We start from the raw sequence: 27,906 nt of genomic DNA on the forward strand, positions 1-27,906 counted from the left end.
TTTCAGAAAAATGCACACAAAAAAGGGCATCAACTTACGTATGACAACACCCATTAATATTATATCAATCGTTAGTTGGTTCAGTGGTGATTGGTGTTGAACTTGGTAGGGAGGACCACGGGTTGATCCCTCGCAACTGTGATCGGAAGGAGGCTGGAACCACTTGATGCCAGAACTGTTTTCCGAACCAGATTAAACTGGTAGCGATAGTAAAAAACACCCATTAATTAATATTATCCATTTATCATCAAGTTTAATTATATATCTACATTTGAATCTTAGCTTACTCATTTTAGTAATTAATTATCCAACTATAGTATTTGTAAAAAAAAGTGAAAAATCGTACAATAAAACTCAAACTCCTATAAATTAATCGTAATAGTTACTAACTGAGTTATATTTAGTAATTAATTTAAAAGGGCATTTGGTTGAATTTTTATGTTGTTAGTACAAACTACAAAGTGGCAAGTGCCTACCAAACTATATCTCGTCTTTCACTAGTATGGATATGTCAATGTATTAATTAGTACTATCCACTAATTCTGCTGAGATGATAAGATATTGATTGGATTATAAAAGTTTGAGTCCAAATTTAGTACTATAATAACATTTAATTGAAACAATATATAACAATCACAATTTTTGAATGCATGAATATGTTATACCACAAGCTAGGCAAATTTTGTTTAGACCGCAAAAGGAAATAGTGTACAAGATATATACAATTAGCTAGGCAAAGATCATACACCTTTCAAACACTATTATAAGAAGAAAAAAAAATTAAATAACTAATCTATAAAATATTTGATTTATAAATTCATTAGATATATCCAATGAATCTATAAACTAATTTTGACTTATTATTGTTGTTGGAAAACCTCAAACTTTGTGTGCAAACTTTGGTGGTGGTTACTTTTGCACGAGATATTGCTATTGGAACACAATCAGTTACAAATCCGTAGTTGAGTAAGACTTCCATGAGGGGCGGAGCCCTTCATGGGCTGGACAGGGCCATGGCCCGCCCCAGAATTTTTAATTTTTTTTTCATAGGTATACTATGTAGCGGCGGTTGTAAACCCCCGCTAAATAGTATGTGTAGTTTGTTATATTTTATTTTGCGGGGGTTTCAAACCATAAAATTCAGTATTCTTTACCAGGTTTTCATTTTACGGGGGTTTCTAACCCCCGCTATTTTTTACTTCCCAGAATTCAAATGATTCAAATATACTTTTTAATTTATTTTTTTAAACATCCCTTCTAATGTTTTATTCTTTAATAATTTATAGATGTCTTAAAATGTGTAATTTATTTTGTCGAAGTATTCAAGTATATTTTTTTGGAGAAAAAAGTACTCAAATTTTTATTTAAAATAGAGTTTGTGCATAAAAATTCATGTTTGATCAATCTTTGTTAAAAAAATTTAAATTTTTGTTAGAGAGATGCATATAATATTATAAACATAAATTCAAAAACTAATTAAAAAGTATGAAGTTTACACATTTGACATAAAATATATTTCATAATATATTTTTTAAATTTATTTAATAAACATGTTAATGGTCCACCTTTTAACTATTTTTGAGATATCCATACTAGACAGACTCTCAATATAATATGTCTTTTTTTTTAGTAATTTCTTTTGCATATTCGATTTATATTTGTAGCGGCCCGCCCCAATTTTTCGGGCTAGCTCCGCCACTGTCCATGATCATGTGATTATATAAATTTACATGATTTTTTTTATTATTTATGAAATAATTAAAAGAATAAAATGAAAAAGTAAATGTTGTGAGTGTGACTAAGAGACTCTTATATGGTCACATGAACATATAAGATTAATTCTCCATAGCTACATCTTAAAGCCTCTTAAATAATCTGCACAACCAATTAAGGTCATAAAAATATCAAAATAAGCTAAAATGAACAAGAATGAATTAATTTAAAAAACTCGTTGAACACGTAGTCAAGAGTTTGATTTATGACCCTTGAGTATGGAAAGAATCCGACTGAAATAAAAAAGCTCATCTTATTAATTAATTATTATCGTTAATTTTTGCCTTTGTCCCTAACTGCATTCAAATATAAATTAGTTTATCTTCAACATATCACTTTTAGATAAAATTAATTCATTTGCCGTTGTAGAATCAAATACACGCTTATAGTTTCTTGCGAAAAAGGCAACTTTCCTTACTATAAACACACACGTAGAGCGAAATGGGATTCTTTATGGTCAAGCAAATCTATAATTCACGCATTTAAAAGTTTATGACTATCCGATTAAGATCAGACAATTCAAAAAATAACAAATTTTAAATTTTATTTTCTAATTCCACATTTCAATTTCTTTTTACTATCACCACAATTTAATCTAGTTCGAAGATCAGTTCGGACATCAAGTGGTTTCAGCCCTCTCCCGATTGCAGTTGCGAATGATCGAACCGTGATCCTCCCTACCAGCGTCAATCACCACTAAACCAACTAACGATTAGTTCCACATTTCAAAATTTGAATATGAGACACCCATAGTCTGTTTGGCAAGACACAATTACAAGCATTAAATCAACCTACCGCCGATGACTCAAATGTGGGTATGTATGGTACTTGGATGGCAATGAAACGGGGGCCCGGTGAAATTTTGAATCTGCGGGCATTGTATACAAATAAGCACTTTTTTTCCCAGAATAGGAGGGGGCATGCACAAACATGAACTTTAGATGCACAGTAGATGCTCATCAATTCTTTTGCTCAAGTCAATTTTCAATGACATCTATTGAACGTGTGCCACTAATTACACAAGAGTAGATACTCATAAATTAGATTTTCGTCGGTGCATGAATTCTTTGGTATAACATATACTGTGTAATAATATGTACAATACGATATAGAAGTACTATTTGTGTATTGTCAAAAAAATATAAAAAATACTATTAGTGTTTTATATAGTCAAGAACAACAATTGATATGTGTGGCTATAAAAGTACTTATAATTAAATCAAGTCAAACAATTATTTTTTATGATGATAGCTATATAATTGATAGTGTAATGAAAATTCCACTAACAATATATATAAATTAAATTTTTTATATAAAAAAATATTTAGTTTATTTATTTTTAAGAAAAAAATCAGATAATCACAGATAATCACATTTTTACATTAGAGTGCGATTTAGATTGACTATAATTTTCTGGATAGAAATACCCAATCATTTATGTATACTATAATGGCAGATAATGTGGACCAAGTAGTTATGAGTTGTGTTTTTTTGATAAAAAGTTAGGGTTTTGTCTATTAAATACAGTATGTTTTTTATCACCTTCCTTATGTTTTTAGTTTGGAAAATGATCAGTGGCACGACAATATTTGTCGTCAAAGTTGCACGACGCGTCTATGTTTTTCAATTTAATTTTTCTATCTTATTTTATATTACTCAGAATGATTGATTTAATTTGTATTGCATTTTTAATGTGAAATTAATATCACAAACATACTCCTTCCGTGTCAAAATATAAGCAAACATGAGTCAAAGAAATTAAATGTGTTTGATTAAAAATTTGGATCAAATATATTCATTTTTGTTGACTTACTTTTGCTTATATTTTAATACGGGGGAAGTATATAACATTAAAAAAAATATCACAAACATATATCTTCATATGATGGTAATCCAGATCAATAATACCGATTGTTAGAAAATTGACATATATACATACGTGTAACTTTTTAAGTTAAAGAGTAAGGCATCGGTATGTAAGATTATGATGGGTTATACTTTGTGCTTACTTTTTTGTTTAATTAGTTTGATTTATGAGAAAATTAATGGTACATGTAAATTCGACGAGAAGAGCGTCGTGCCATATAGCACGGCTCTTTTAGTTTTGTTTGTGTATATAAACACGCTATTGATCTTTTGAATCTCTCTTTTTAATTCCTAGTTCAACTAGTTCAATCAGTTGAACTATCCATCTCATTGATCTTTTGAATATCATTTAGACATGTTTTAGGAATAGCATTGGTCATCATAAGAAAAAGTGGTGTCACCATTACAATATTGTTTTTATCGGTAGTCATCTATTTGTGATTTTGTAGTTGTTTACCTCACGGTCGTCGACATCAAATTATCATTTTGTTTTATTCACAATTTTGTCAATCAAATTTATGGCTTCATGAATATGATCCAAACTCCTCATCATATTAGACCAAATTTAATAGATTAAATAATTATCATATTTTTAAAAGTTGATAAGTTTACGTGATAATTTTTTTTATCTTGTTCTCATTAATAATATCTATTTATATTTATAATTATCCAGCCAATTGAATTATCCAGCCTACCAATCTTTTGAATCTCATTTAGACATATTTTAGGAATAGAATTGTCATCATAAGAAAAATTGACGTCACTATTACACATTATTCTTATCGGTAGTCATCTATTTGTAATTTCGTAGTTGTTTACTTCACGATTGTCGACATCAAATTAACATATATTTTTTAGTTTACAATTTTGTCAATGAAAATTGATCTTAGGACCCCATGAATATTTTCTAAACTCCTCGTACCATTAGACCAAACCTAGTAAATTAAATAATTATCATATTTTTAAAATTTGATAAGTTTACGTGATATTTTTTTATCTTGTTCTCGTTAATATCTATTTATATTTATATGTAGTTTATTCATTGAGATAGGAGTATAATTGCATAACAAATTCTACAACAACTTCAATGAGCATAATAATACTCCCATCGATAGCATGGGTTATCTGAGGTTCCCATGGAAAACTCAATGTGATGATATGATTGTATCTTCCATTATGTGAAATTCTCCCATCACATATATTAATCAACGCATCATATTGCATTGTCTGACCAAAACAATTGCATTAATTCATTCAGCCAACTGCGAATCAAATATCCAATGCAACGCAAGGATTTGAGTTTTCTACATTTGAATTTTTTAAGTTCTTATATATTTGGTAAAAAAAAAATTCAAAAAGAGAAAATATTGTATGTGTATGTGTATTTATTTTGTCTAAATATAAAAAAAAGTTAAATTCATGTAGGGTCTTTTAAATTTTGCATTTATAACAATTATGTTCTTTAAGTTTTTATGTAACAGTTAAGTCTTTAAATTTCTTAAGTAATAGACTTTTAAGTTTCTAACTTGTTACACCATTGTCCTTCCAGTTATCCTCTGATACAAAAACTTGTTGCGTCGTTATTCTTCCAGTTATCTTGTTGCATTGTAATCATTAACGTTGACTTTTACCATGTGGATATTTTAAAGATAAAAAACACATATGTCGAAGGAGATTAATTGAAATGAGTGGTAACCGTGCAATAAGTTTGAAACATAAAAGACTTTTTTTAATGGCAGAAACTTAAAAGACGTAACTGTTACGAACGTGAAACTTAAAAGACCTTTGGATACATTTAGGCTTTAACCTATAAAAAATATAGAAAAAACTGACTTTAGGGAAATCGAAATCCAACAATCACAAAATTATATCATCCAGATACCGCCTCATGAACACGTTATTTTCTAAGGATGAAGTTTGTCATGTTTGTTGTAAACTGTGTCTAGATACTTTTGGGGAGCATGCAACTCATTGGGGAAAATTTAATTTTGTACTTAATCTAAAATTGAGAATTTTACTTTCAATTTAAAAATTTAAATGTTATAAATTTTAATTAATGAAATAATGAAAACACAAATAATATATCATAACCGTCAAAAAAAAATACCGTAACGTTTTAAGATTTTTATAATATTATTTTTATTTTTTTTAAGAAGCAAATGAATATATTAAAAAATTTCATGTATTTCTCTTCAATTTTCAATTTTATTATTTTAAAAATTTTAGTAAATTTCTTAGTATTTACACTCAAACTCGAATCTAAATGAAATTTTAAAATGTAGGCGAAATTGTGGTATCTATTATAATTCTTAGAGTTGTACAATTGAAACAAGAAAATAATGAGTTATTTGAAAGAAAAAAAATTACCCCTTACTATTAGAGGATAATTTCTCTTTAGGTCCCCGTATTTCTTTTTCACAGGTTGGATTTTCAAATTTGCCCTTGAAAAAAAATTTGGTTTTTGTTTACAGAATTTTCTTTGCCTTGAAAAAAAAATTGATTTTTGTTTCCCGAATTTTTTTCCTTAATTTGAACTAGAAAATTTTCGGTTTCTGTGTTCCAAATTTTTTTCCAAAGACAAAATTGAAAATTCAAGGGGTGAAAAAGAAACACAGGAGACCTAAAGAGAAACTATCCTCCTAGAGGAGCATGATCCCTTTTACCAAGGCCCAAAATGAAAAGACGATACCCACTACTATATATATTAAGAAGCATTATTGCCTGAGAATTTATTTTTGCACCTACCAATTTTGTCACGCGTTCGGCATTCTGTAAAATTATCAAAATACCCTACTTAAATAACAGACCCTTAAAATTTTAAAATTTCATACAACAAAGCATTTTTTTTATAACATTCTCTACTTAAATAATAAAAAGATAAAAATGAAATTGAGAAAACCGCGCGAAAAATATAGAGTGTGAAAAAAAAATCTCTTATTCCATTGAGATTTTGATGTGAAAGCAAGCAAGGGATTAGCCAAGTCAATGCTATGAAACAAATTATTATTAATTCCTCAACAATGATAATAAAGCAGATTAAGATGAACTCTACCATTTGGATTTGTTTCACCAACGCCACAAGTTTCCAACACACACACAAATCTATGATTTTTTTGGTTCATAGAATTAACGACGGACGCAGCGCCGCAATTAGCACACGTTGCCATTTTACTTCAATTCTAAGCCTCTTCTGATGTTTTTAATAATTAATTAAAGGCCCAACCGTGTGGCTTGTTTTTCTGAATAATAATAAACTTTATACTAATGTACATCACTTCCTTAATCAACCCTTTCTTTAGCTCTAAGAAATTGATGATTCTACTTGTGTATTATATCACGCCAAATTGTTTTCATTTGGAATGGGTTCATGGTATTGTTGCATTGTTATTCCTTTTAATTAGACACGTAATGCATGCATGTATTTATTTTTCTATGTTGTATTGTAGGTATGAAATGTTTATCGATATGTTTAGCTTCATCAAAGAATATGTAGAGTATAATCGGAATTTTTTTTCATTAGTCAAAGTCAAAGATCAAACTTCTAACGATTTGCTTAAAAAATACAAGATTATTACTATTTGACCTATTTGGATTTCAATTTCAAATTTTATACTAAATAAAAATAAAAATATTTGTTTTATAATCAAACCGTCTGAGTGTAATCAGACAGTTCAAAGATGATAATTGCAACTAACTACATCAATCATGGATCGCATCTAATCCATTTCCAAGAACAATAAGGGAGAAATAGTCATTCCATGGATAGGAATCAAGAGTTAGATCAACTAGAAGGATCAAAATAGAAGAAAAAAATCAGCATTATGTATTATTTCTTTTGGCTCATGAAATTTCACCAAGGTCAAAGATTTTAAATAATAATATTTGGTTAAGTCATCATTATCCCAAGAAATAAAACAACTACTATACTATTAGTTAACTTTTTCCATTCGCCTCTTACTTTTTTGGCTAATTCTCTTTGTAATTTTATCTTTATGAAAAAAAAATGCAAAAAGAGAAATTATATACTAAAGTTACACTAATAATCATTTTACAACCGTAATCAAAGAAATTTAAATTTTGTTTGTTAAGATTACACGACTGTGATAATATCTTATGGACAAAGTTATTTTTTGGATTGAATTTGGTGCAGTTACTGCGCAACGCAGTAATGCATCAAGAGCAGACGGATAAGATCTTTTTAGTGCTGTTTTTTTTTTGTATTTAATATGAGACGTCTGATCACAAATCGACAGCCCAAATTCGAATTCGAAACAGCATGAAACTGCGTGCTTTCTCTACGGCAGGTAATTCAAGCCTTTATTTTCTATGTAATTTCTGTGTAATTATCAAATGATGCCCTGGATGGATTTCTTACAAGGACTATTACCATGCATTGAGCTGAATAATCTAATCCAAAGCAGTGTAAAAGAACAATGTAACCATTAAATTAGTTATCTTATATTATACTCATAAATCATAATTATAAAATGATGACTCTAAACACCAACAGAAAGCAACAAAGTCTTGCCAGCTTTCAAATCCTTAAGCCCCTCTTGCTTCATAATGTTGTATGTATCAATCAATGTATTTGATTTTGAGGAATGTATTCCAAATTCAACGCATAAAATATGCAAAATCTACATGAAAGATAAACTTCCAAATGATTGAACAAGCACATAAGTCAATAGCTAAACAATAAAATAATGTCATAATCACTTTTTAAACATGTCTTAGTGTTGAAAAATCATGAAATCCTCCATAAACATAGCTGGTCAATGTACTAATACACAATTTTCCAACCTGTTTTTTCATTCATTTAATCACATTAAAGAAAAACCTTAGCTGTCATATACCCTTCACACTTCATAGTTCTTCATATCTAGCTTTATATATATATATATAACTTCACTCATGATATATTTTTCTCTAAATCTTAATTTTTGTGACTATACTTATCAACATGGAGAATATTCACATTCATAATAGTACAAATCTGACAAATTCACCTTCGCCGTCAAAACATTCTCATCTGAGCACTCAGTTCAATAATCATGATGCAACTTCCGAAGGGTCAATTCTTGAGAATGTATGGGCTAAGATTATAAGCAATAATGATAGAAGAACAAATGAAAATGAATGTTCTAACACATGGGAAGATTTGCCTACTCTTGACGAAAGAGACGGTTCGATGGAAATTCTTCAAAGATTGCCAAGTTTAGGAAGATGGATATCAATGGGAGCTGAATTTTGGGAACAAGTTTTAGATAGTACTATTCTACCTACTACTAGTACTTCAATAAGCAATATAGAAGATTATATCAATAGCAACAAAAATAATGAAATTGAAAGTGTTGATAAGTCAAAGAAAAAAGTGGAAGGTGGTTTGAGAAAAGAGAAAAAAACAGATGAAAAACATTATAGAGGTGTAAGGAGAAGACCATGGGGAAAATATGCAGCTGAGATAAGAGATTCGTCGAAGAAAGGCGCAAGAGTTTGGCTTGGTACATTTGATACAGGTGAAGAAGCTGCTTTAGCTTATGATAAAGCTGCTTTGAGAATTAGAGGTTCAAAAGCATGTCTAAATTTTCCAATTGAGAAAGTTACAAACACAAATGCAAATACAAAGAGAGAAAGTTTATTGGATTCTAAGAAGAGAGGATTAAGGGAAAGAGGAGAATTTGTTGAAGAACCTGCAACAAAAAAGATGGCAGGGTTGGAAGATATGTTAGAAAATGATGTTTTTGTATTTCAGGACTTAGGAATTGATTATTTGGACAGTTTATTGTCTTCTTTTTAATAGAATACAAAATTACATTGTTAGTTTTGTCTTAGTTGCTAGAAACATTATAGCAATTCATTTGTTATGCATATATTTTGTTGTATTTATTATCAAACTGTTGAATTGATAGTTTGGTATAGAGCTAATTAATAGGTTCATTGTTTTCCTTAAAATGATTATGAACAAACTGGTGGCCATGGTATTATTTGTTGCATAATCTTTAATTATGGAGTATTATGTAAATTGTGATGACTCATAAAACTTGTTTAAAAAATAAAGTTGTCGTAGAAATCCTGTATGGAATCACTGGATTAGGTTTATGTCCTCTAATTTTTGTATTTATCTTTTTTCTTTTTTTATTAATATATTAAGGAGATATAGACAAAGGATTATAAAAAATATATATCTATGTGTAGGGACAGATTATTGAAGGTTTTCTTTGACAATATTATTGATGTATCATGTATGTGTAAGGGATTTGTTTGTATTGTGTATTTGAATAATTAAACACATGCATAATCATATTGGAGCAACGTGAGAAAAGTAATACTGTAGAAGAAAATTAGGATTGATTATGTCCAAGTCCAACCTAACTATAAATTAGTTTTGTCCATATGTTAAGGACTAAGGAGCAGGCGTGTTCTGATTCCTTTTTTGACTATATTTTTAATCTTCATCAAGTTTTTTCAAAAAATATTGCTCATCAAGTTAAAATTTGAGAGAGAAGTTTGGTCAAATTATACAAAATTAGGAAACAAATTTCAAGACATGTGTTTGACAAGGACAAAAATAGGATAGACAACAATTCTTACAAGTAATCCAGTAATAAATTTGAATGTTAGGTTATTGGATAATAAAGTACGGAATTGGATTATGTACGTTCGAAAAAATAGTGCAATTATCTAGTCAGTAAGTTTCAAGTTATCCGATTTTGATCGGATAGTTCGAAAAAAATTGTCTTAAGATCGTAATCATTCAATTTTAATCAAGTAATTTTGAATCAACGACTCTATGCAGTCAAACTGCTGCATTTAATCCAATTCCAATAAAGTAATAACATTCAATTTTCTCAATACAATCAAATATTGGCATAAGGTTTAATGCAATCAAACTTTCAAGCATTCAAGATATTGGTGTTGGTTCGATCAAGATTAAGATCAGACAATTTAAATTCAAATTTAAATTCGTTTTTTTAATTATGGAAAAAAAATAAATTCATATTTATTTGAACCATTTGATTAAGGTCGGACGATCACTGATGTCTCGAGTGCGTGAATGCGTTGACAAATTGACTAGAGGATTCATTTTTCAAAAAGGATTCAATTTCTTACTTTATAGCCTTAGCCTTCATCATGGCTTCAATGTAAACCAAACATTTAAAATTAACTTTAAACTACTGCAGTACTGCATCAATACTATTCTAAGCTTAATTTTTCCCTATAATTTATAGAACACCAACCTATCTTTATATACAGAGACAGGGGAAGCACCCATGAACATGATGATAGACATTAGACACAATTAACATTAAACAAAACAACAAGAAAAAAAAAAATCAAAGACTTTTCAACATAATTATATCATAGCTCAGTATCACATTCAATTAATCTTTTTCTTTCTTTACTTGCTCCTTGGAATTAGAATTGGTACAACAGCTGCTACCACTTGATTCAGAATCATGATTACTATTATTCAACTTGAGCTTAGAATTTGAAAATTCCATTTGCATAGAAGCTGCTGCAGCAACAATTTCAGCTGGAAAATTAAGCAAAGCTTTTGAACCTCTCATTTTGAAAGCAGCTCTATCATAAGCCATAGCAGCTTCTTCAGCTGTTTGAAAAGTTCCAAGCCATACTCTAGCTCCATGACGAGCCGAGTCACGAATCTCCGCCGCATATTTACCCCACGGACGACGCCTTACACCTCTATAATGCTTCTTGGTGATAGCCCTTGTAGGTTCTAAGCCACTCAGAGCTTGATGGTGGTTCCTTTGTTGCATAAATGTGTTGGTTAGATTGTTGGCTTCGTTTAGGACTTGGTATATTACCATGTCTTGTGAGTCATTTTCGTTTAAGGGTAATTCTGGTTGGGATTGTGCAAATGAAACCATTGCTCTGTTTTTCCTCTGTTTTTTCTCTGTTTTTTTGGTGGTGTGATTGGTTTTAAGGAATGAATGGGAAATTGAGAAAATTGTGTCAAGTGGTTATAGACTTTGTTTTGCATTGCATGTTTCTAGAGGCAGAGCAAATTGGTAAATGTAGGGTCGTGGAATATTATGTGGACTAGAGGAAAGTTTATGGAACTTGGAGAAAGTTGAATTCTTTTTCCCATTATGTTTATTGTTGCCAACTTGCCATCACTTGTCCTCTAATTTACATTATTGCACTTCATCAGCCAAATATTTGCACTTACTATAAATAGATTATTTTCGGAACAACTACATAGTGTTAGTCTGTGAGGAGAAGCCACACTGAGTTCGAACAAAATATTACATTGAAAATAAAGATTAACAGTGAGAAACTCATCGGAGATAATCATTGCACATTCGGAAGATAGATGAACGATTAAAATAGTAAAAAATTTAGATGAGAGAGAATGATGGATTAAATTAGAGATATATTAAGATTGGAAGGGGTAATCTTGCAATTATTATAAAAATATATGGCAAAATGAAAGGAAAGGGACAAGTCAGCATCTAGTTGGCTGATATATAGCTGGCAAGTGACGTCATTGGGGGCATCACGTGGATACTTCCTATAGTTGGGTTTGACGTAAGCGATTTGGATATTTGAAAGCATTCCACACTTACTACAAGTCTTGCATTAGTCTTCCTTCTTGACTTTTCATCCCCATTTACTTTTATTTTCTTGACTGGACTTTTTATTTTTTTAATACTAATTTTCTAATTCCCAAAAAAAATCTCGATAATCTATAGTTTGACAGCAAGCTAAGTAAAAATTACCAAAATAAAAAATTGTTCTCACTGAAAATTAAATTTGATTCTCCCAAACAATACGTTTCCATCCTTGTTAATATTATGAAGACATCTATTTCTCATTTGTTTTCATAGTAATTTTTTTTCCATCCTTGTTTGTTTTAACTTCAATTATCCTATCCTATTTATTATAATTTTAGTTCCAACATTTTTTTTTCTCTACCTAGTAGTAATTTTGGTCCCAACCTTATAATTTTGATCTTAATCTTAACTTCCCACCGAATAAACTTATTAAAAACTCAAAAGAGTTTTCTCTATAATGGAAAGAAAAATGCTAATAAGTTTTATTAGGAAATTGTTTAATAAAGAGTAAAGATTGCATATATATTTTTTTATAAAAAAAACAACGATATTAATTCAAATTGATATAATATATTGATTAAAATTATTACATATTTAAATTCGCTAAAATTTAAAAATTATGAATCTGCGAATAAACTCACAATATTCGAATTAATAGCATACAATTAATAGTCTTAAGCCAATAAACGTGACAAAACAAATTCAAATGCATAGAATAATTATGACTCTAGATTTGCAACATTAACGACGTTAAAGTTATTGAATCTCCCGTAAATTTGAATAGATGTAATAATGAACACTACCAAAATGAGAGATAAAAACAAACATCGTCCTAAAAGGTAAAATCAAACACAAATAAGTATTAACTAGCTAATACGTGACTAAAAAATCACGAAGAATAAAATTAAAATGAAAATATTATAAATAAAGAGTTTGTGTCTTGTGTTCAACGAAATGAGAATAGACAATAATAGTCACACGTGGTTTGAAATCTTGACAATAGTTTTATCAAAAAAATAAAAACTCTTGACCATAGAAAAAGGGAACATTTCTATTTGTTAGATCAGTAATATCGAGGAAGACAAAATCAAATTTGCTGTTGAATGTCTTTTGATCATATGAAAGTAGTAATAATTTTAATATTCAATGTGTCTCTCTTCTTTTTAAATGAAAACAATTCAAAGTTGAGTTTGAATGAGATAAAAATTCTTCAAAGTTTGACGAGGAACCTCCTAAAATAAATCTAATAACCTTTAACACATTTGATTTCGCTTCCTACAACGTGGTGTATGGCGTCAAAATAATATTATGTTTAGGGGCGCAACGCTGAATTTGTTAGTAATGTTGTGATCAAATTATGTTTATTTGGTGGTTTTGGTTTATAGATAGTTAGGATAAATGTTTCCTATAGCCCTATCGATTGATGTAATAATCCTTTAACTTGCATTCGTAGTATCTAAATGTATAAATTATAAGAGTTAAGTACACATTATACATTTACGTATAATTCAATTTTGCTTATAAAAAACATACCAGTACAAAAGTTGGTTATATTAATTTGTTGTTCTTCTAGTTAACACGACAGGAACCCCAAACTCAAATCAAATTAATGACATGGAAAATAACATCTTCTAGTCAACCTTATCATGTCAATGTCACATCATCAATTGAGATGTCACATCATTAAAATAAGAGGATGACCATAAAATAATTTTGATTTTTAAAATAGAGGGACAAAAAAGTTGAGTTGAGTTTTAAAAGAGGATGAAATTAAAGTTTAAAAATATCAAAATAATTTATGGGTTTAAGTTGACGAAGATGAAGAAGAATGGAAGGAAAATGATGAATATTACTACCTTGTGCAAGAACAAACTGACTAACTGTTTTTGAAATAGTTATGGACTAATCAAGGGACTAATTAAACCAACAGTATTAAATTACAATCCAAATAACATTAGCAAATAATTTATATTGTGTAAAAAAAAAAAAAACCAAATCTATGGTTAGTTGATGCACTGATATTTGGTGTTGGACTTGATAGGAAGGAGTACGATTCGATTTCCGTAACTATAACAGGAGGGGTGGAAACCATGATAGAAAGGAATACGATTCGATTCCGGCAACTATAATTGAGAAAGACAAAAACCACTTTATGTCAAAACCGATTCCCAGATCATATTAGACGGCTGGGATACTCGTAGTAAACAAAAAATAAGCAAATCACTTATGTGAATGCTGGTCTTCACTTCACTGCTACTGCACTTCACTGAACCCTTCCCCCTTCGTATCAGTCACTCGATGCGCAATCTCGCTTCTACTCCTTCCATTCCTGCCTTCGCATCTTCTCCAATCCTAAACCCCAATCACCTCTCTTTCCTTACCTTCAACCCTCCACTCTCTTCATCTTCCAGTAACTTCTCTCTCTCTCTCTCACTCTATTCTCTTCTCTTTATCTCATGTTAATTTTCTAACAATCTTTTTCTACTCAACAGGAAAATCAACTTCAATTCAATGCTCTGTTCAATTCCGTCCCTGCATCGATATACACAAGGTAACGTACTCACACCGTCTTTTTTTTTTCAATTTTAAAATTAACCCTTTATACTACATTCACATTTTTAATAATCAGAATTTAGTTTTTGCTAATTTATTACAAAAAGGAGCGATTTTTATTTGTGGGGTTTTGTGGGAATGTAATTTGCAGTTGAGGTTCATTGTGTTTATTGCAGGGGAAAGTGATTTCAAAACTAACCCTTAATACTACATTACATTTTTAATAATCAGGATTTAGTGGTTGTTTAATTTATGAAAAAAGGAGCTATTTTTATTTCTGGGGGTTTTGTGGGAATGTAATTTGCAGCTAAGGTTCATTGTGTTTATTGCAGAGGAAAGTGATTTCAAAACTAACCCTTTATATTACATTACATTTTTTAATAATCAAGATTTAGGGTTTGTTTGAATTGACTTATTTGAGTTTATCTACTAGCATAGGTTTTTGTGAGACTATTTGGGAGAACTTATAAAAACTGTTTATGACAATTTTCATAAGCTTTTTTCAGCTTATTTTCATAAGTTCTTCAAGATATCTTATGAAAACAGCTTATAGCATATACGAAAAAAAACTAAACTTTATTCTATTATTTGCTATAGAAATAACTTATGTAAGCTTGTACATAAGTGTTTATCATGATAAGTGCTTGTGCTATAAATTGTAAATAAGCTGTTTATGCAAATAGGGCCTTAGTGCTTGCCAATTTATGACAAAAAGGAGCGGTTTTTATTTGTGGGATTTTGGAGGGATGGCATTTGAAGATGAGGTTCATTGTGTTTATTGCAGGGGAAAGTGAAACAAATTGTTGGGTCAACCCTTAAAGATTTGAAAGGGGATGATGGGTCAGATCCAATCACTAATTTTGAGTCTGATAAGTCAGCAGCCGAGTATGCAACTCTTTACAAACAAGATGGACTCAAAGGTGGTCATGTTATCATGCTTGGTGCTGATCCTTTGAGTAGAGCTGCTTCTCTTGAGGCATTGCATGCTTATCCTGGTATTCTATTTTGATGACTCCATTTGCACCTTTTCTGTTTCATGTTTGGTAGTACTTATTTATTCTAGAATGCGAGGGTGGGTGGAAGGTGGTATTGATTGTTTTCATGGTTTTCAATTTTAACAAATGCCACTAGAAGTCTACAAAAGAATGATGATTTTGACCTGGTTCCGTTTAGCCTGGACAAAAACATCTTTTGGTTCATATTGGACCAATGGAATTGACCTATTATAATAGGTTACTTCCGGTCAAAAGATTCCATCACACTTTGTGAACGGCAACATACTAGTATAGCTAAAATTATTACAAACAGAGAAAGAAAGATGAACATGATGTTTACTTACCCCAGTGATGCTATAATTGTTCACGAATTCAGGAATCCCTCTTTTTTTTTTTATGTTTCTTTCCCAAAAATATTTGAATGCACCGTAATTATTCATTTTTCTTCATTCACATACCAACCACCACCGTTCAATCACTATTATATAATTTTTAATTAATATCTTGATTTTTTCTAATAACTTGCATACAAAATAGTGGTTGATGTTTCTAATAACTTGATTTAATATCTTTAACATATTTCATGTTCGCATAAACCATTTGGGTGTTGCTGTAGAAGTTTGTCTTCTCAACCCGTTTGCATAAACTGGGTCGAGAATGACCCGCACAAGACCCGAGTCATTTTCTCATTATAGCCTATGAAACACAACAATTTTACATGTTGTTGTTCGTGATTCAGTAACAAAATGAAGCCCCATAACAATTTTTATAATCATCATTCAATTTTAGAGAAATTTTAGATCAACAGATTTATCTAAAAAAGGCGTTTCCATTATGAGCCTTGCAGAAATCTGACTCTGATAATAGATTTATATGTATGTCGCTGGCTTTGCCAATGTTAATTGCCATGAAAGTTGAAGTTGTCGTAGACATATGGTAGATGTAGAAGACAACAGAAATGAAAAAGAAGACAAAGAAAAAAAATGACAACAATCACCTATGCCCATGTTCACATAAGCCCGTGTACTAGTACAAAGTCACTTGCAAGTTTCCAACTTTGAATATCAGCCGTTGAAATATAAATATAATAAATCTATGTACAGAAATAGATTGGTCCAAGATGGACAAATCAATTTACAGGTCCAAGATATACGGACCCTTTTGACCTACTTACCATCTACGAAGTCTTGCACTTTTAGTTAATCATATGGTGTAACATATGCAACGAACGGTTAAAAGCTTGTACTAGAAGTAAAAATTTAGTTACTATAAATCTTAATAAGATGGGTATGGCACCTTTGTGTCATGGTAGAGTGACCGGTGACCATGCATCAAAATTGAACTACAAACTAAAAGAAAAAAATTAACCTTTGCAAATGTCAAATTACATAACTTTTTATCGGGTGTTTTTATGGGCTAGGGACCTTTTAATGATATTGGACTTTGTATAGAAGTTAACCTTGAAAATGCCTTGAATTCATGCCTATATTTGTCAATACAACATGGGAGAATGCCTTCAAGTTATTTTGCATTGCCTTTGATTTTCATGGTTGACATATTTAAAACTTTAAAAATATTCCTCGTCTAAACTTATTGTGGATGAATGGTAAAATTCAGGTGGTCTGCAAGTTGGAGGGGGAATAAATTCTGACAATTGTTTGAGTTACATCGAGGAAGGAGCAAGTCATGTCATTGTGACATCGGTAAGTTATATATCTTCTCTCCTTCTGTGTTATTCAACTTTTATGATAGGTGATCATAGTTAGTTAGCTAGCCTTAGTTGGTTGAAGGGGTTAGAACATGATGTGTTATAAAATGGGACAGAGAAGTGAATTAGAGGAACCAGAAAATAAGTCAGAACTAGGAGAGTTGAGGGCACTCTTGAATCAATTTCACATTGATTGAGATGCTTTTATCAATAATATTCACATTGTTCTCTTCTATTCTTTCTCAATACTAGCTGGATCAAATCTTCTCATAAGTATAGATTCACAGGTCTTTCTACTCAAACCTTCTTTGAAGATATATATACTGCACTATGAAGAACAGTTTCCCCGAGTTTTTTATTTCATTAATTTTATTTTAAACCTAGACTTTGTTAATTGATAAGTGGAAAAAAAAGCACATTAAAATTTGCACGGGGTCTCCAATCATGATCAGTATCTACACAACCTATTGATTACATTATTTGAAAATGTGGTATTTGTTAATAGGAAGTCGTTCTATCTATGTATTTATTGATTCAATCTTAACAGTATGTATTCAACAATGGACAAATGGATCTTGAAAGGCTAAAAGATCTTGTTCGGATCGTTGGAAAAGAGAGGCTTGTGTTGGATCTCAGTTGCAGAAGAAAGGTACAAATGGTTCTCTTTATATTCGTAGGTAAATTGCATTCAAGAAAAAGGTTTCGCATGAAGAAACTAGATAGATGATTTAAATATCAGGCTAAGCATTCAAATTCTCAAAAGGGCTGCTATGCAATATCTTTTGCAGCGAGTAATCAGTAATCTAGGAATAATTTCATCTGATCATAATTTGATACACATGTTAACGAAACAATTTTATGTTCTTAAGGGTCCTAATACTTAAATGCATTTGATCATTTAATGGGACATTTCTTTTTAAGCACTTATGGTTTCCAGTGCTCAGGAAGGTAAATATGCAATTGTCACCGATAGATGGCAGAAGTTCAGCGATGTGTCACTTGATGCCGAAGTAATGCAGTTTCTTGCCAACTTTGCTGATGAGTTTCTGGTTCATGGTGTTGATGTTGAAGGAAAGAAGTAAGTAACAACTCTTAATGTCTAAATATAATTGTATACAAAGACCGAGATTCTGATGATGAATGATTGCTCCTTGTAGGTTGGGAATTGATGAAGAGCTCGTGGCTTTGCTTGGCAAGCATTCACCGGTTAGTAGCTGACCTTGATTTTATTTTCAACTGTTAACTTATAAGTTGCACAAAGTTTTCAAATTTCCTGAATATCAGAATAAGCGGAGGTTTTTTTTTTGGGCGGAAGGTTTGAGTATTTGAGATATGTCTCGTATGTGATAAATTAACCATTGAAGGTATGCCTTAGAGGATTTTGTGTATTTTTTTGGGGGGTGGGAGCTAGTTGGAGTATTTGAACAGCCCTTTGTGTGTGTGTGTGTGTGTGTGTGTGTGTCGGTAATGATGGATCCTTATTTAATGATGCTTATATTGCATTTCTGTTGTGTAGTAAATATAAGAAAATAATGTTTTACTGTTTGAATGATTATGGCTATGGAATGTTTACTAACAGTTAATAACTTAAGTCATAAAACTGATTTCCACTACATTTCTATTTGGAAATCATGCGAATGTGCATGTGCATATAACTGATACATTTTTATTTGTCAGATTCCTGTGACGTATGCTGGTGGTGTGACTGTAATGAATGATTTAGAGAGGATAAAAACTGCTGGAATGGATAACGTGGATGTTACTGTAGGCAGTGCTTTGGACATTTTCGGGGGGAACTTGGCTTATAAAGATGTTGTAGCTTGGCATAACCAGCAAAAAGTCTTTGTCGCTTAAGTAAGAATTGTTGAGATTTGTTGGGGGCATGGCCTAGGTGAGCTCTGAGCAGGGATTTGTTTTATTATTTCTCTTCGCGTAACCATGAATCCGGTGATTTTTCTAGTAATCTCTGTTTCCAGAATTTGCCTCAATAATTAACTTGTCAAGAGATTCTCACATAATCACCATCTGCTACTATGCTTAATCTTTGTGTTGCACATGTAACTGTGTAAGGCAACGCATGTAGATTTTGTTCTTCTCAGTTCGAAAGGAAGAGGACATTGTGGTTGTGCCGTTGTGGTTGTGGCATTAGTCGTGACCCTGCTTATCGATTATGCAACCAGTATGGTCATGATGCCCACAACCTTTACCATAGGTTTGACCTAAACTTTGTCCCTCAACCTGTCACAACATAATTCTTTTGGCTATCCAGAATCATGGAATGTTAGTCATGCACCTCCTCCAACCAATAATCAAGCACTACAACCTCTTATGCACAATATTCTTATTTTGATTAAATGCATTATCAGTAAGCCCTCATATCATATTTCTGATGATAAATTATTTCACAGTTTTCTACAAAGTTGCAATTTGGATTTTCCTTAGGTAGATCTGACCTTTTTTCTTTGTACAAAGGTAAGTGCCTACAGGTGTTCTAATCTACCTTTTGATGACTGATGATGATGTTATTTTCACATCTTATTCTTCCTCCCTAACTGAGACATTGATTTTTGATGTCTCACATCAATAAGATTTTTGTTATTCATGAAACAATTGTAAGTACAACTCATGTGATAAAAGACTGCGGAGACATATGATGTGTTGGGGTGCGAGTTTAAATCCACAATATCCTTATTCTCTGCGGTTAATGTGTGAATTCCGCTACTAAACTTTAAAAAAAAAATCAAACTTATTTGAAAATTTTCATCTAAGAACTTTTATATGTCAATTGCCGCCTTTGCATGCCAACTTTATGGTGTAAGAACTTGTAGATTTGCATTGAGACGAACTTATTCTTACAAAATTAGCTTATATGACATGAATGGCATTCTTTAAGTTTTTTTCTTTCCCAGCAAAAGACGGGTTTTCCCAATAAAAACTAAGAAAACCAACCTTCGACGCCAGTGTCTTTTTATTAGTTAATGTGTAGAATCTAAGTTTTTGTAGACATAAATACAAGCTAGAGCTTGAGTGAGTTGATTGAGAAGTTGGTCAAGGGAATGGGGGAATAAAATAAAGGCAAAAGGGTGAGATTCAAATTTTAATTCGCTGCATTTTGATAGTTTAGTCTCTTGCGATAGATTCATCCATGCTTGTTTCATATTTATATTATTTTGATTGCTAACCTTAAAATTATTTCACAACTTAAAAAATATATCAAAATATTTGAATTTTACTGTAGTTCGAATTATTTTTGTATGTGCATTCATTAACTTATTATTTGTCAGATGTTACGTAAAATTTTAAAAAATAAATAAATGTCAGGGGATATATATGGATTCAAATAATTTTTTCTCAATTCAAATTATAGAAAATAAACTTCGACTTCTAGAACTCTAACTAAATTTTGGTTTGAGGGAAAGAAAAAAGAAAAAAAGAAAAATACAAAAAATAAATGAATGAATTTGAAATAGACCCTCGTCTAAATTAATTCATTGATTTTCGTGTTTTTCTTTCCATCAAATCAAACACACCTTTTAGATGGAAAAAATTCTCTTAATCCACATCTAATCAATCACTTATTCATTTCATCCAATCTATTCACCCAATAAAAAACTAAACAATGGTTTGAGTCGAATCAATCAATTTCTTAATTTAGATTATATAAATGATTTATTTAATTTCTTTTATTTTTTTGTACAAAAAAGAGGGAATCTTAGATTTTTTCGTTAAATTTGGAGTCTCCTCAGATGCCGACTACTTTACTCATGCTTCTTCCCTAAAAGACATCCGTGATCTTCTTAGAAATGACGCAATGAAAACATTCTTACTTCGTGAATAGTTTCTCTTTTTATAGTTTTCTTTTTTAGCTTCCTTAAAAAAAAAAAGATAAAACCCAAACAATTAAAGCTCATGAGAGTTAAACTTGGAACCTTTATCATTCAATTTTTATTTCAAATCCAATATATTAATTACCTCAAATAATATCACAAAATTTTTCTTTATAAAATTTGTTTATAACAATAAAAATAAAATTTCCCATTTAAAAATAAATAACCTAGTCCCATAGTCTTCTATCGCCCTCCGTCTTCGACCATCGCCTCAAGCCACTATCAGACACTATCGACCACCATCTTTGACCATCAACACTGGCCACCTCTAGCACCACTTCCATCAATCTTTATTCAAATTATTAATAATTAAGTTACTTATTTAATTTAAATTATTTTATTTTAAATTTTACTATTTACATTTTTTTTATATAATTTTTTTTATTTCTTGTTTTTGTTAAATTGATGATGGATGAAATTTTTTTAAAAAAATATTGAAGTTTTAAGTAGATTGAAAATGAACCTATGAATTGTTTAAATCATCCTATGAAGTGAGTGATAAATGATGAACACCAGAATCTAGCTAGCTTACTCCAATGAATTGTGACCATAAAAAAGTAGTAATGACTAGACAGACAGACATACATACTTTTTATTCCCTGATCGACCAAACTTTCTCCTCTCCAATTCCATCCATCTATCAACTAAACAAATGAAAGAAGAGAGGAAAATACCATTCACATCATATATGAGTTTGCAATTTCAAGATTGAAGTAAGCAACAATCGGTTTTATTCTTCGTGGTCATGATTATATATATTTGGTGATGGTTCATGCAGAAAGAAAGAAAGTTGATGGATGTTTGGGGTGTGACATTATGATATACTAGCATAAAAGATAGGAGAGGAAATTAAAAAGTATGTTTGGGTGTGACATAGCACAAACACCAAATAATAGAAAATTGGGTAAAAAAAAAGTGATTATTTTGTTTTTTTTTCAAATACAATAATAATTTTTTGTTTATCTAATTTTCTTTTATATATAAGGAACAATTCTTGTCTAGACACAACACCAAATAAAATATATTGGACACATATACATAAATTTAAAAAAATTAAAAGATGAAATATTAATTAATATTAAGTTGTGACTAAATTATTTAATATTTATTTTTACTTATTTGTATGTTGCTTAAATATATTTTATTTTGGAGTTTTGCTCATCAAAGATTTGCTCATATATAAAATCAAATAGAGTACTTAGAAAGAAAAAAAAAAACTACTGTGAGTGAAGCTAAATTAACTTTGTAGATTAATTCTAAATAGTTCTCCTATTTTAATATTAAAAACTGGGACTTCTTGAACCTAAAAATATACTGTATGCATCACTTGACACAAATGAATACATATATTACTTATATTATTATTTTTCAGAATTAACTAATACTTAATGTTTTGAAATTAAATATCAATAAATCCAAAATTTGAGTCCATGTGCCTAAGGTTATGATGCCCTTACTCAACATCGAACAAAAATTAGTTAAATGAATACATTTTTTTTTTATCAGTGATTAAAAATTTCATTCTTATGATTGATAAATGAAGTGTCTGGAATCCAAGACCTTTACATATAAAATACAATATTCTTTCCGACTGAGTTAAGCTCATGAAAATAGTCAAATGAATACATCTGTAAATAGTATTACTAATTTTAACTCACTTATTGTGTAGTACTGTACTAGAGATAAAATAACTGAACTCTTGTAAAAAAAAAAAAAAAAAACTGAACTCTTCTTGCTCGACATATCAAAGTGTCAAATCATGAAATGAAAACATGAGATTGAAAACACTGTTTTTATAAAACAACACGTAAACCAATCCGTAACTGTTCCTTCTAATAGCTAGTACTCCTACTAAGATGTTATTGTTGTGTTGTGAGTTGTGACATATCTCTCTAATTAACCACTCTCCTATTCTTGGTTTTATTAGAAAGGAACAGTGTGTTGTTTTGTGAAGTGAATACATATTTCCTCATATGAAAGACAAGTTTTGTCTGTTTCTATCATAACGTTGGTGCCATTCCGTTTCTGGTCAGACCTTTCTGATTTTTCTTAACAACATACGCTTTTAAATGCCATACACTCACTGTTTCAAACCTTTTTTTGATCAAACAATAACACATTCAATTTCTTAGTAAGACCTAGTTCAACATGTTATGTCCATATTATTAGATTTTATGCTTTAATTAGGTTTAAAATCCAAATTTTACTGTTAATTGGGTGAGATTCAATGTTACTTGTAGCTTAGTCTACAAAATGAAATGTTAACTTGTAGTACATATATTAGTGGAGTGTACAGAATTCGAACACTGATTCTTAAATATATAATGCAATGTTCTTATCAATTGAACTACGCTCAGGGACAAATTAAATATTTTGTTATTACTTCATTTCTTTTAAGTATTTTTTCTTCAACTTATTATTGCTTAACTTGTAAAGTCATCTTCCTTTTTTTATTATAAAATTTCCATACCATGGATTAATTGGAGCATTCCCAACTACACTTCACTAATTAACAAATGAAGTATGTGCTATCGTTCAAAAAAGTAAAATAAGTGTTGTACCATACACAATTTTGTTTCTACCATTAAATCAAGATATATGAAACTTAATTGATCCAAAGAAGAAAAACAATATATGATACAGTAATTCTAAAGATTTAATCTAGTGATAAAAAGATAAATCTTAAATTTAAAAGGTCCTAAATTTGAGTCCTACTAGTACTCTTGAAGGGCGATAAATATAAGTACTTTTGTTAATGCTTTAAGAGCTTCAAAATCTTCCCTATCTTGGATTGAAGCACCTCCCCTCACTCTAAATTTTCGTTATAAAAAAAAAAATGCATAATACAACATCTTACTATAGTGCATCATACACTTAGCACTCAAATTAATACCATTTTATTCACATATTTTCCTACATCACAATCACCATATATATACTTCTTTGAAATTCACCCCTTTTCACCATATATGGTGTAATGGTAGTGAAACAATTGAATGTGAATATATATTGCTACTTATTTACTCATCTCAATAGTTTAAGTGCTTCTAATATGAACTTAAAAAAAAGTTTAAAGGTGAATCTTCACCATTTTTAATTTAAAAAAATGATTTTGTAAATAAAAAAAGGTTAATAGATGTGATATTTTAATAAAAATAGTGAGTGTTAATTTTGAGAGACTTTTTTTAAATCCATATTAGAAGCAACCAATACATTAATTACATTTCAACTTATAGCAATAATCTTTTTCGAATGGCAAAAATAATACAATAGTAATAGAAACACATGTACCCATAACTAATAAACTCCCATATCATATAATTTGAAATTATACTATAAAGTAACAAACATAGTTCACTTGAAACTAATAAAAAAGAAAATAAAAGTTACATATTTAGGTCAACAAAGTGATGATGATATCCATACTTTGGAACAGCATAAATAAATAGAGATCCATCTGATCAAAGTCATTCTCATGAGCAGTTTCCACAAACCCCTATTATAACCCTAATAGCATAACACAAGTACGGTCACAAAAGATAACAAAAAGAACAAACCATAAAGTCATCAAAATAGACACCACCAACAACAATAATAATAAAACAACATTAATAATATCTCATCCACTCATTCTCCTTCTCTTACTCTTTTCCTATATGATCTGCAAAATAAAAACAAAACAAACAAAAAAAAAAGTTATATGATTGGATTTCTATACACGCAACTGCAAAAACTAAATCATTGAGTTTTGTAAAAACTGCATACCCAAATTTGCGATTGAATCTGAGACCTTAGTTAAGATCGAAAAAATATTTGTCATCTTATCAAAACGATCTTTTGAGTAGACAAACTTAATTTAATTGATATGAGATTATCACTAAAAATATATATATAAAAATAATGTATGTTTACGTGCTTACCAGATAACAACATAATAACATGCACCATGTTGAAGTGAATGAAGAGTGACACCCCATTGGTTTGTTAAAACAGGTTGACCAGTTGAATTGATGAGAATAGCATCATCACCAAATGCTTGACGAACATTGAAAGGTCCAGATGCAACCTCAAATGCCACATCATTGATGAACACCATTGATTTTGCAGCAACACCAACTTCTCCAATGCCTAAGATACACTCAATCATTTAAATTTATCATATACTACAACCTTAACTATAGTTACCAAAAGTCAAATAAATACTAAAGCCTATATTTAAGCCAATAAAGCCATGCACACGTGACCCAAAAAATATGGTACACTAATTAGCCACCTCCTATTCACATTACTCTTACATACATTACCATTTTTATCTCAAAAACTATGTTCTTAGGTTCTATAGGCGGTGTAAATTTAACAAGGATATAAATGAAAAATAAATAAATATACTAATCAAGATCTTGTGTTTTAATTTGCTCTTGCAGTTACAACATTTGTTAATAGAGCAAAAAAACAATTCTTAAAATAGCAACGAAAATTTAGAGACGAAAAGATGTGAAATTTGTAGTTCAAGAGACACCTTGTCTGTTTAGTATTACAGTGAATATGTCAAAATCACAATGATTCATCGTTATTTTGTAGAAACTGTACAAAATCACAGAGTGTAACTTTTAAAAAATCATGGTGGATCACCGTGATAAGCAAAGTAATACCAAACATAAACGAAATAATTTGGGGACAATTTTTTTTTTCTTGTCTCTAATTTTTGTCATTATTTTAACTTTTGTGATATTATGTGATGAAGTAAATAAATACTATGTAATTAATTAATTACCTTGAAGTTGAGAAATGATAGGGGATGGAACAGTGATGGTGGAGGAAGTGGTGGGAGGTGCAACAGTAGTAGTTGAGGGTGCAAAACAGAAGTTAAAATGTGGGGTTTGGTGCATTATCTTAACATTCTTGTCATGATGAACTTGTTCTTTCTTTGAGGAATTAGTAGCACCATGGTTGTTCATGATCTCACTAAGAAGAATACCAGCAGTGCAATGAGCAGTGTTGTTTTGTTGTGGCTGATGATGAACCATATTAGAAAGTTCAGAGAAACAAAACCCTTGTGATTGTGATGTAACATTATTAGTAACAGGTAGTACATGATTTTGCATTGGGAAGAAGAAAGTTTCAGTAGGTGCAGTTACTTGTGGTGTTGGAAGAAGATTGGTTTCATTTTGAGGATGAAAATAGTTCTGATTCACAGAAGCAGTTGGAGAATTAGGCACAACATCATTGATGTTAGTGAAACCAAGAGAAAATACCTTAGAAGGTATTAATTCTTTTGGTGGTGATTTCTCAGAGGAAGAAGATGAAGATGAAGGTGCAGTAGTGATTTGAGAAAGTGATGAAACAGAGTTTTGTTGTGGTGCATGATGTTCCTGATTCTGCAGGTTCTGGTTTTGGTTCTGGTTCTGGTTTTTTGAGTTCTGGTTTTGAAGATGACGAAGCTTATGTTTGCTTCTTGATTTTCTGTTTTGAAACCAATAAAAAACATTAGCATCACCAACTTGTCCATATTCTTGTAACTGTGCTCTGATTTTCCTTATTTCCTCTCTTGGTGGATTCACCATGCCAGAGTTGAAGATAGCTTCAAGTATCCGGATTTGTTCCGGTTTCGGATTCCACCTCGGTTTTGGTTCAGCACTTCTTTCCTCACCTATATTTCAAAAAAAAAATAAAAAAAATCCATAAAAATCTCTACCTATATTTTATGTACACAAAAATTCATTCAGGTCAAACTTTCGTATCAGTTGTTAATGTTAGTATTTTCTCGTTCAGTATTCAATGTTATGAAACTAGGATGTTGAAGATATATTCCGGTCTCAAATATAAACAAAATTTTGTTAAATAAAATTGATGTATATTTTGTCCAAAATTTAGACCAGATACATTAGGTTTATCTGAAGAAATTTTTGTTTATATATGAGACAGAAAAGACAAAAGAGTGATATTGGTGAAATTTGAAAATGATGAGATGAATTTACCTGAGTAAGGAGTTCTGTGACAAGCAGAAGAAGAGATTAGAGAAGAGTTGATGTCATGTTGCCATTGGTGATGAGTGTTGCAGGGCTTAGACTTAAACATACTTGGCCAGTGTCTGTTAGATGAAGCCATGATGATGATGATGATGTTGAAAAAAAATCTAGAAGTTTTCTTTCTTGCTTTCTGGAACACACAGAACTAACACAACTTTCTTATATAGCCTCTAGCTGCAACAATAATAATAACAACAATAATTCATTAGTATAAAGTTAATATTATTCTCATACTCATATTAAAATGAAAATAAATTATTTTTTACATATATAAAAATAGGTAAAAGGAAACAGGAATCACCTGTGAGAAAAATAAACAAGAAAGGAAATATAATAAATAAAAAGAGAATGAAAATAAGAGAGAGTACCATGTCACCCATCCCCTGTAGTACTATAGCTTATAGCTTTTTTGATTATAAAAACCACTTTTGCATCTTTTGCATTAATAGTAGTAGTATAGGAAAAAAAGTGAAAAAATTTAAAAAAAGTTTTTTTATATTTTTCTTGTTTAAAGTAGAA

At 30.4% G+C, this 27,906-nt stretch overlaps 4 protein-coding genes across 4 annotated transcripts; 2 read left to right on the top strand and 2 right to left on the bottom strand.

Annotated features, from left to right (window-relative positions):
• The first annotated feature begins 8,552 nt into the window (after positions 1-8,552).
• LOC123899125 (ethylene-response factor C3) lies at positions 8,553-9,714 on the top strand. The gene has a single exon (XM_045950193.1). The coding sequence runs from the start codon at positions 8,600-8,602 to the stop codon at positions 9,434-9,436; it is 837 nt and encodes a 278-aa protein (XP_045806149.1). The 5' UTR covers positions 8,553-8,599; the 3' UTR covers positions 9,437-9,714.
• Positions 9,715-10,722: 1,008 nt separating this feature from the next.
• LOC123897884 (pathogenesis-related genes transcriptional activator PTI5-like) lies at positions 10,723-11,680 on the bottom strand. The gene has a single exon (XM_045948686.1). It carries the CDS (start codon positions 11,526-11,528, stop codon positions 11,022-11,024), a length of 507 nt encoding a protein of 168 aa, XP_045804642.1. The 5' UTR covers positions 11,529-11,680; the 3' UTR covers positions 10,723-11,021.
• A 2,584-nt stretch (positions 11,681-14,264) lies between these two features.
• Positions 14,265-19,459, top strand: LOC123899391 (1-(5-phosphoribosyl)-5-[(5-phosphoribosylamino)methylideneamino] imidazole-4-carboxamide isomerase, chloroplastic). Its single transcript, XM_045950502.1, has 8 exons — positions 14,265-14,625; positions 14,708-14,766; positions 15,553-15,763; positions 17,381-17,466; positions 18,019-18,120; positions 18,416-18,549; positions 18,629-18,677; positions 19,149-19,459. Exons 1-8 carry the CDS (start codon positions 14,448-14,450, stop codon positions 19,323-19,325), a joined length of 996 nt encoding a protein of 331 aa, XP_045806458.1. The 5' UTR covers positions 14,265-14,447; the 3' UTR covers positions 19,326-19,459.
• A 5,197-nt stretch (positions 19,460-24,656) lies between these two features.
• LOC123898513 (WUSCHEL-related homeobox 9-like) lies at positions 24,657-27,690 on the bottom strand. Its single transcript, XM_045949491.1, has 4 exons — positions 27,337-27,690; positions 26,133-27,008; positions 25,279-25,486; positions 24,657-25,019 (listed from the first exon to the last, which is right to left on the bottom strand). Coding segments are annotated over exons 1-4 (1,215 nt in total). The 5' UTR covers positions 27,467-27,690; the 3' UTR covers positions 24,657-25,018.
• Between the last annotated feature and the right edge of the window lie 216 nt (positions 27,691-27,906).

The sequence above is a fragment of the Trifolium pratense genome, linkage group LG7 (assembly GCF_020283565.1).
Source record: "Trifolium pratense cultivar HEN17-A07 linkage group LG7, ARS_RC_1.1, whole genome shotgun sequence".
Taxonomy (NCBI): domain Eukaryota; kingdom Viridiplantae; phylum Streptophyta; class Magnoliopsida; order Fabales; family Fabaceae; genus Trifolium; species Trifolium pratense.